Raw genomic sequence first — 9228 nt, 5'->3', positions numbered from 1 at the left:
CTTGAATAGAACAGCTGCTACACTAATTATGTCTCTATCTGTTTCTCTGATTCTGCCAAGGGATTAACATCCCGTGGTAACTAGGAATTACTGAAGCGTCAGTCTGGATCCAACCCTTAAAAAGATCCGAGATGACCAAACACCTGAGAAGAGATGATGGCAACACCTCAGAGGACCACGGAGGATGCCAACCCTCAGACAACATACACAATTACCAAGTTAAGTCTGTCATAACTTAAATATATTGGGTTTCTTCTGCGTGTATGTGTATATATATGTGCATGTGTGCGTATGTGTATGCATATATATATATATATATATATATATATATATATATATATATATATATATATATATATATAGTAGAAACTTAATTTCCTGTAAAGCTGCTTTGCAACGATTGTATTGTAAAAAGCGCTATACAAATAAACTTGAATTGAATTGAATTTGTTAAATCAAATGCAAAATTGTGTGTCTGATTGGTCCAAATGCTACATAGGTGTTGATTTTCGGACCTCAGAGATCTCAAAGGAGTATTACTGATACCATACTTGACACTAACATTTTTTTAATGTTTTATGAGACGTGCACCAAGTGTATGTTAGCTTATATCCCGCCGGTTCATATTTACGCATCTTAACCTCATAACCATGCATCAGATTCGTTCTGAATGAATCTCTTCCCAAATCGTCCCTCCCAAACATTTTTGTCGTTTTTTATTCATTGACGAAAATGTCAATAGATCTGTCATAGTTTTTGTCATTCAAAACGAGTTTTAGCTCGTTATCATCTTGTTTTCATTGGTGAAAAAATGTTGATGAAAATTATTCGTCAACGAAATGAACACTGCTGTCCTGCTGGTAGGTCCAATACTCTGGCAGGTTGAGCTTCTGTGCCGACGCCATCAGGTTTTCATCCAGAATCTTAGGAGGTAGATAGGAGGTAGTCCTCATTTTTCATGATACCATCTATCGTAACGAGGTTACCTGTACCACTGGCAGAGAAACCTGCTGTGCTTGACTTTTGGGATGGTATTTTTAGGATTGAAGACTTCCTTCCTTTTGGTGTTCCTTTTTTACACCACCCTGCTGAAAAATTCAGCATAAACCAGCATGGATTCCAAGCTGGTTCATGCAGGTTTATGCTGGTTAGTGCTGGTATAGTGCTGGTCTAGCTGGTGGACCAGCACATCCATTCTGTTCTCAAGCAAAATGGAGCTGGTGATGCTGGTTCACCAGCATGGGCTTTGTTCACTCGGCAGGGCAAACATTTGCAACATCCATATGTCCAAAGAGCTACAATTTAGACTCGTCTGACCAGAGGATGGATGACCAGAAGTTCGATCTCTATCTAGGTGACCCCTCGCAAAGGCCATACATGCAGCCCGATGTCTCTGGGTAACTCATTTAAGATATGCTAGTCTAAACATTAAACAGCCAGAAGACGCAAATGAGAACTCGTATGCGCAGTGAGAAGATTTGGAGAATTACACGCAGACAGAAGCTCATCCTAAGTGCCAAACCTGCGTCTCAGACTGTGTGCAAAAAAACGCTCAGGCTCAAACACATTGGTTCCTGTTCCTAAACATTTATTTATTGCACAGTTTCTTCTTCTGAATATAAAATTATATATTTAATTTGGATTCCCCTTAATTAAATTAACCTATGAAAATGTTGTCCCTCTGCATGACTGCAAACTTCTATGTTTTATCCTATTATTGTAGGCCTAATGTAACTTATGAAGCCAGGCTGCGTTTTTGTGTGTTGGCTTTTCTTTCTTCCTTTTCGTTAAGGGTGAAAATTATTAATTTATTATTGTGTTAGTCATTATTTAGGCATTTATTAATACCTAATTCATGCATTATTTTGTCATGTACCTAATTGAAGTTATTCCCTGTACAATGAAGTATTATGACAGACATCAATATACATATATTGATCAGAGTGAAGATGTTGTCCTAGGTCCATATGATAATAATAATAATAATAATTTGTTGCAGTACACCGACAGACAGACAGACAGACACAGAAATATGTAGATTTACATTCATGCCACTAATTTTCTCTCTTTTTCATTTAAGATACACATGTAGGTATTCCATCAAAGAGGCAGCAAGTCCTGCCCCCCGCTGAAGAAATGGAGTGGACCATCCTGGACACTTTACTGGATACCACCAGCGTGGACAGCTTATATGATGACATTACAGACCTAGGTTATGTCCCAACCCCTATGATGACTCAGACTGAAGTGGAACTTGGAGACCCAGGGGAACAAGTTCAAGAGCCAGAGCCCCAGCCAGAGCCACAGCCTGATGTGGAATCACGTCGACCACCAATGAGAGAGCCATGTGGTGCCAAATGTCGAAGAAGGTGTACAGACCATATTTCAGAGGAAAGACGGAGGGAGATATGGAGTCAATACTGGGAGATGACCTACACAGAAAGACGATCATGGATGTTTTACTTAGTTACCCTAATGCCAACCAAAAGACTAACAACTGGCCCAGAAAGTCGCCGTGGCCGCTCATTCATCTACCGGCTGCAAAACCAAAAAGGAGAGCCAAGACAGGTCTGCAAAATGTTTTTCCTGTCATCATTGGGCTACCACCCTAAAAATGACAGTCTTGTCATTTCCATGATGGGGAAGTCGAACTCCAGGCCACTGGTTCCATCCAAGGACCAGAGAGGAAAGCAGGCTGCAGTCAACAAGATGGACGTGAAGACCCTTGATGACCACATTGAGTCCTTCCATCCTTGTGTGAGCCATTACAGACGGGAGCATGCCCCAAACCGACGGTACCTGCCAAGTGACATCACAATAAAGATGATGCATTCAGACTACCTGGATAAAGGAAACGCCTGCTCCTATGAAGCATACAGGAAGATTATAAAAGACAAAAAAATCAGCTTTGCCAAACTTGGGGAGGAGCAATGTGAGGACTGTTTGGAACATGCTGAACATGCGAACTGCCACACAGGGGAGACTGAAAGCTCAGATTGCCCAGAGTGCCTAAGGTGGAACAAACTTAAGGAGTCTGCCCTAGAGAGCCGCCAAAGCTACCAGGCAGATGCAGAGAGGGACTGGCCGGACATGACATCAGTTCGGAGCGTGGACCTCCAGAAGGTGATAATGCTGCCACGCATGCCAGGAGTCAAGTCAGCAGTATTTACTCGTCGCATCGTGGCATACCACGAATCATTTGCCTCAGTGGGGAAAAAAACTAACAAAAAAAAACACCATCTCTGTATTGTGGCACGAGGGAATGGCTAGGCGAAGTGCAGCGGAAATTACATCAGCATACACAACTGCATTGGAGAAGGAGCGGGATGTACGCCACACCATATTCTGGGTGGACAACTGCAGTGCACAGAATAAGAACTGGTGCCTTCTATCCTCACTCGTCACTCTTGTGAACAGTGACACCATTTCACAGGAGGACATCACTCTAAAGTTTTTTGAGAGGGGACACACGTTCATGAGCGCAGACAGTTTCCATCATGGTGTCGAGCAGCAAATGAGGAGCCGTCCAGGTGGTGTGGTCTACGACTTGAGGACTTTCTGAGTGTTGTGGCAAGCTCCAACTCCAGGAAGGTGGAGGTTGTCAAATTGGAGAATGCCAATGTGCTAGATTGGAGGGATGGCCACTCCACCGTCAAGGTCAAGAAAGCGCAAGCACCAAAGCTTGGGGAGATGGTGGAGATACAGGTGCGGCGTGGCTCCAAGAGCATATTTTACAAATTATCCCATACGGAGAACGAATTTATGGAATTGGACTTCCTCATGAAGAAATTCTCGCTGAAGGTGCCCACTCTTTTGCGACCACAGAATAGAGGGGTTGAGGAGGTCAAGAAGAGAGACATCATCTGTAATCTTTGTCCTCTCATGCCACCAAACAGGAGGGTGTTCTGGTATTCCCTGCCTGTGAGCAATGTTGTGGAGGATGAGGAGTAATAACCATATGAAATGTGGTGTTCATCAATTATTTGTATTATTATTATTATTATTATTATTATTATTATCATTATTTTATTTATTTATGTAACCAGGTTGAAAAGTTGGTGTCGAATGCAAGACTGTTTTTTTTACCCCCCTGGTTTGAATGTACTGTGCATAGTGTGTTTTCATCTGTTGCCATAATGTTATGCTGGCCCTTTAAGAAACACGGCGGCGTGAGTGTCGTGAAGTGCTGCGAGAGCCGCGAATGAGCAGCACGAGTTATTGGTGCAGGGTGGATGTTCCTCGTGAAGTGGAGGATTGAGGTCGTTAAAATCCATTAAAACCCAAAATATAGAGAAATATGTACATACAGTGAGTTATATACTCGTTCTCAGTGTGATGGGAATTCGGATGGCTGTGTAATTTTGCATATCAACAGTGATTGCTGACGAACAGATCGTGTAGGGAAGCTAACCATTCCTCACCAAAGCGTAAGTGTTGATGATAGTCTGTATCAGTGTACTGTTAAAAACTTTATTTGTGCATAATCTAATGCAAACCAGTGTTATTGAAACAGTTATTTTGTTTAGAGGGGAGAAAAGTGCTCTGTAGACCCTCTGAGTGTTTCCGGTGTGAGTGTGAAGCATTCAAGTGAGTGTTGTTCACTTTTATTGATTGTAAAAGTGTTTACTAGTCATGTGCATTCATGTTTCATTGGAACAAGTACCCAGATAGCACACGTACGTCTGCAAGATGTCTGTTAAAGATCTGTTGATCTGGAAAGCATCTGCTGTCTACAAACATCTGACAGACATCTGTAAGATGTCAGTTTTACATACATTCTAAATCATAAACATCTTAAAGACATCTAATAGACGTCTATTTGACATCTAAAAGGAGACGTCCTATAGACGTATTGCAGATGACCAAACACCCTAAAAAATATGTCTTGCAGATGTCAAATAGACGTCTCCTAGATGTACGTGTGCTATCAGGGTATAATGGTATTATTGTTTTAACGTCCATGTGTTCCAAATGTTAAGGAAAAGTTTTGTATTTTGTCCCTTTATCGTCCGCAGAGGGAAATCGAGTCAGCATATGGCAGTGTTAACATGTACATGTGCTAGAGTGGTGATGAGCTGTAAGTTTGAATCATCAAATTCCTATGAGCACTCCTTTACTACCCAGATAGCACACGTACGTCTGCAAGATGTCTGTTAAGGATCTGTTGATCTGGAAAGCATCTGCTGTCTACAAACGTCTGACAGACGTCTGTAAGATGTCAATTTTACATACATTCTAAATCATAAACATCTTAAAGACATCTAATAGATGTCTATTTGACATCTAAAAGGAGACGTCCAATAGACGTATTGCAGATGAGCAAACACTCTAAAAAATACGTCTTGCAGATGTAAATGCAGATGTCAAATAGACGTCTCCTAGATGTACGTGTGCTATCAGGGTAATGTAAGGTTGACTGTGTTAAATTGTGCAGTAGCGTTTGTAATGTATTAAGGATATCAAAAATGCAACTTCTAATTTCCTTTCCGTGTACTTTTCATGTAATTTGAGTAGCCTTATTTGGTTTGACAACTTTGATTTGTTGACAGCTTACACCTATGTGTCTATTTGTTTTCCAGCATGAAAGGCTACTACCGTTGTCTATGTTAGCTGGTTATTGTGAATGTGGAAAAAGAAATGCACTCAATTTGATGTGATGATCAACCTTTATTGCTCTCAATGGCTGTATTTAAGTTCTCATTTTTCTGTCCAAAACCCCAAAATTTGCATACTTAATGCTGCGCTGTTCCAAGTGCAGTCTGGAATAAAAGGCCCGATTGAAATTCTTCATCCTGTGTCCGGTGTGACAAATTCATATCCCGGGCCACATTTATATATATATATATATATACACAATCTATTATTAAATGTATGTTTACTAATTTGAAATATCTGTCCCATGTATTCATTTCATTCAGTACTTTGTGTTTATAAACCTACTGAAACAGATACTGCACCATATAAAATCATCAACTTGTTTATCTTAGTTATCATCATAAGAGTTTGAAAAGCCTTAGAAACACTTAGGCAAAATGATTTTGTTTTGCTCTGTTGAATTGGAGTTTAACTTGCCTATATTGCTCCAAAGAAAAGTTGTTTTGCAGTGCTTTAACATTAATGTGATTTGTAGGTATAGAAGATACTACATTACAGATACAGAAACACCCCCAGACACACATTAATCTAATACTCACACATAATAATATGGTCCTATTCAAAATAAATTGTCCCCATTTGGGCCTTGATACAGCTTAGTTTTGATAAGCAGCCGTTTCAGCACCAGAACACCTTCTGGGTGGAAAATATTGACCTAAAATGGTCAAATTAGTTTGGGTTTGGTATATCCATGTTCAGGAAAACAAATGGTTCCAATTATTTCAAATACAGTGCATCTAACACACCCAGAGCCCAAGTTGTGGCAAAATAGTTTTTGGAGAATCTGTAGTTACTGCCTTTTTCCTTGGTATGGTGCCACGTTTTTGGTAAGTAATACAAAGCAAGAAAACAGTAACTGCAAAATAGGGATAAAATATCAAATTAAATATGAGGATTGATATGTACAAAGAATAAGCTAATATAAAGTAACAAAACAGCCACATGTCCAATAATCTACCTACAACTACTTAGGCTGGATGACAGGATAACTTTAAAGTCATTTTTCTCAGTTCTGCACTCGGCGTAGTTACTGCCTTTTTGCTTTGTAGGGCAGTATACCCCACCATGTTTACAAACACAACGCCGGGAGGCACAGCCATTTAGAGGTCATTCCTGATTAATGATGTCACAGAATTTACCAGTAATTTGAAACCGATGTTCGAATGGTGCTTTACTGTATGAACAGCGCATTTATGAATTTACCAGTGAAGTCGTTCCGGTAATTTTACGGCAATTTACTGGTATTACTATGTGAAAGGGGCTATTGTTATGAATCATAAATTATATTAATTTTTTGTAATGAGTGAAAATATTGATATTAACAGTTTAAAAGGGCACTAAGATCAATCGATGACCAGAAGTTCTGGATAGCTGCTGAATGGAAAACACTTTTGCTCATTTATGCAATGCCTGTTTCGAGTGGAATTTTAAAGAGAATGTAATAAAGCCATTTTATTAGTTTTTGCTGTTGTTACATCCGGAGGCATATTTGTTCGATGTGTGCCTTGCACTCTCTCTTTTCTCTTTCTCACTCTTAGATGACTCCACCCTAATTGGACATGCAAAGAAACCCACTCATTTGTCACCCATACACTTGCATCTTTTGAAATACACCAGGATGCTAGAGAGACAAGAGATAGAAAACAGAGTTGGCGTTGTTGTGTTGGTGAATCTGTGTATCGCAGTAGAAGAGCCCTGCACGCCAGCTGCCGCTTTCTCTCGTGGTGGAAGTGTTCTGTGCAGTCGAGGTGGTGTTCATGACACAGTCATGGGGTGGACATTGCCATAGTTGCAGTAAAACTACATTAACAAAACATAACACAACTTTAGTATATGTGTTATTTGCTATTTATCATTTCATGGGACTATGACTAACTTAGTTTTCCGCGCGTCTCCCATTGAAAATGAACTAGACACTCATGGCGGCTGCGTCCCATGCGCGATTTGCAGCACTGAATATTATAGCCAATCACGCTACCATTGATTGACAGCTGTAGTGGCTATATTAGAGGGAGCGCTCTTTGCTCGCGTTCTGTATTTAATCTGTTCACAATTTGAATAAAAGTTTTAATAAAGGAGTTTTGTCTACCTCATGTAGGAGATTTAATATGGTGTGGGTCGGGTCCCGGTTTTTATGTCAAATGGGTCGGGTACGGAAATAAATTAGTGTTGCTGTCAGATAACGGGTTGGGTGTTCTGCTAATTACTGCAGGTTTATTAAACAGGACCTGTGCAAGACTCTGTTGCAGTAGATTAGCATTTTATTATGTTGCTGTATAATTTAGATTATTATATTTTTCCACCAGAGAGGCTGTAGGGATTAAGAGCCATATATTTTTAATTGTAAATACTTTTTCTTCTGTTTCTGGTGCAGATAGGTGTCACACTCGCACACCACGTTGACTTCTGTTTTTGTTTGAAACTTTCCTCTGCCTGTATTTGTCACTATGGTTACTGATTTGATATCACATTCAGCCGTGTCTCTGCATTTGCCTTTGTATTTAAGTTCCCGAGTTTTCAGTTCTAGTGGTCCAGTCTCAATTGTAGTGGACAGCACATTCCAGGGCCCAGTTTATGGCGGGGCCCCTCTCTGACCACAATAGTGGACAAAGGTTTGCTACATTTTGATTGGATCTTGGTGGACTAACATAAGCAAACTGTCCAACGCCATCAGATAAAGATGCCAGGACAACAGCCAGACACCTCTTAGAGGGCAAGAAGAAGACCTTTGGTAAAAAGCCCGGAAGGACAGGACTTCTCATTGGTCAAATGCAGTTTCTGCCCTTCACCCACCAACAGACTGATTCCTGAGGTTTTGGACTGTGACTGCCATAAAAATTCCTTAGGACCTCTGGACGCAGCAGCGGGTGAAACAAAGAGAGATCACAAAGTTCCATCCAAATCCATTCATAACTATGTTCTCAAACCTTAAACTGATGCAAACTACAACACACACATCCTACTTATTCAGAGAAATAAGTATTCTTAGCGACAGCGACGTGTAGTGCAACATCTTACACAAACTCAGCTGTTGATGGACAATGGATGCATGCATGACAGTTCAATCTTCTTCCATCATGTTTGGACTTAATGTGTTCGTAACATTGCCAAAGGTATTCTGGTTGTGGTTTGGTAAGTGAATGATGCTGTTACGGGGCTGACGAGACATGAGACATGCGGATCCATATGCAGACCTTTATTTAGCAGAGACGTGGTCATAACAGGCAGGGTCAAACAGTGGCAAACAGGTATAACATGGGCGAGACAGAGAGTAAACCGAGACAAGCGTGGGTCGACAATCAGCGAACAGTATCCAAAGGGGCGAGACAGGAGAGATAATCGAAAACGTCAGCGATAGTCCAGGCAGGGGAAAACACAATCCGACAAGGGCAAGGCTAGGCAGGGCAAGGCAAGACTAGGAACACTAACGGGGCTCTGTAGGGCAGCGATAAAGCATACAATACTCGGCCACGATGGACCATTGTGATGTGTGGTGTGAAAGTCAATGTGGTGAGTGAGTGACCTCTTGTGGTGAATGAACGGAAGTGCAGACCAGATTCGTGACAGATGCAT

The 9228-nt window shown here is 40.8% G+C and overlaps 1 protein-coding gene across 2 annotated transcripts; it reads left to right on the top strand.

Annotated features, from left to right (window-relative positions):
• Positions 1-351: 351 nt before the first annotated feature.
• Positions 352-5811, top strand: LOC131535908 (uncharacterized). Of its 2 annotated transcripts, XR_009269778.1 has the most exons (3): positions 352-1354; positions 2081-5077; positions 5580-5811. XR_009269778.1 is itself a non-coding variant. In XM_058768432.1 (2 exons), the coding sequence occupies exons 1-2, from the start codon at positions 1240-1242 to the stop codon at positions 3268-3270; spliced, it is 1305 nt and encodes a 434-aa protein (XP_058624415.1). In that variant the 5' UTR covers positions 352-1239; the 3' UTR covers positions 3271-5811. The 2 variants fall into 2 exon arrangements, 1 of the variants encoding a protein (XP_058624415.1); XM_058768432.1 differs by having other exon boundaries at positions 2081-5811.
• Positions 5812-9228: the final 3417 nt, after the last annotated feature.

Source organism: Onychostoma macrolepis, chromosome 03 (genome assembly GCF_012432095.1).
Source record: "Onychostoma macrolepis isolate SWU-2019 chromosome 03, ASM1243209v1, whole genome shotgun sequence".
NCBI lineage: Eukaryota > Metazoa > Chordata > Actinopteri > Cypriniformes > Cyprinidae > Onychostoma > Onychostoma macrolepis.
This window is presented reverse-complemented; position numbering and strand designations above follow the sequence as displayed.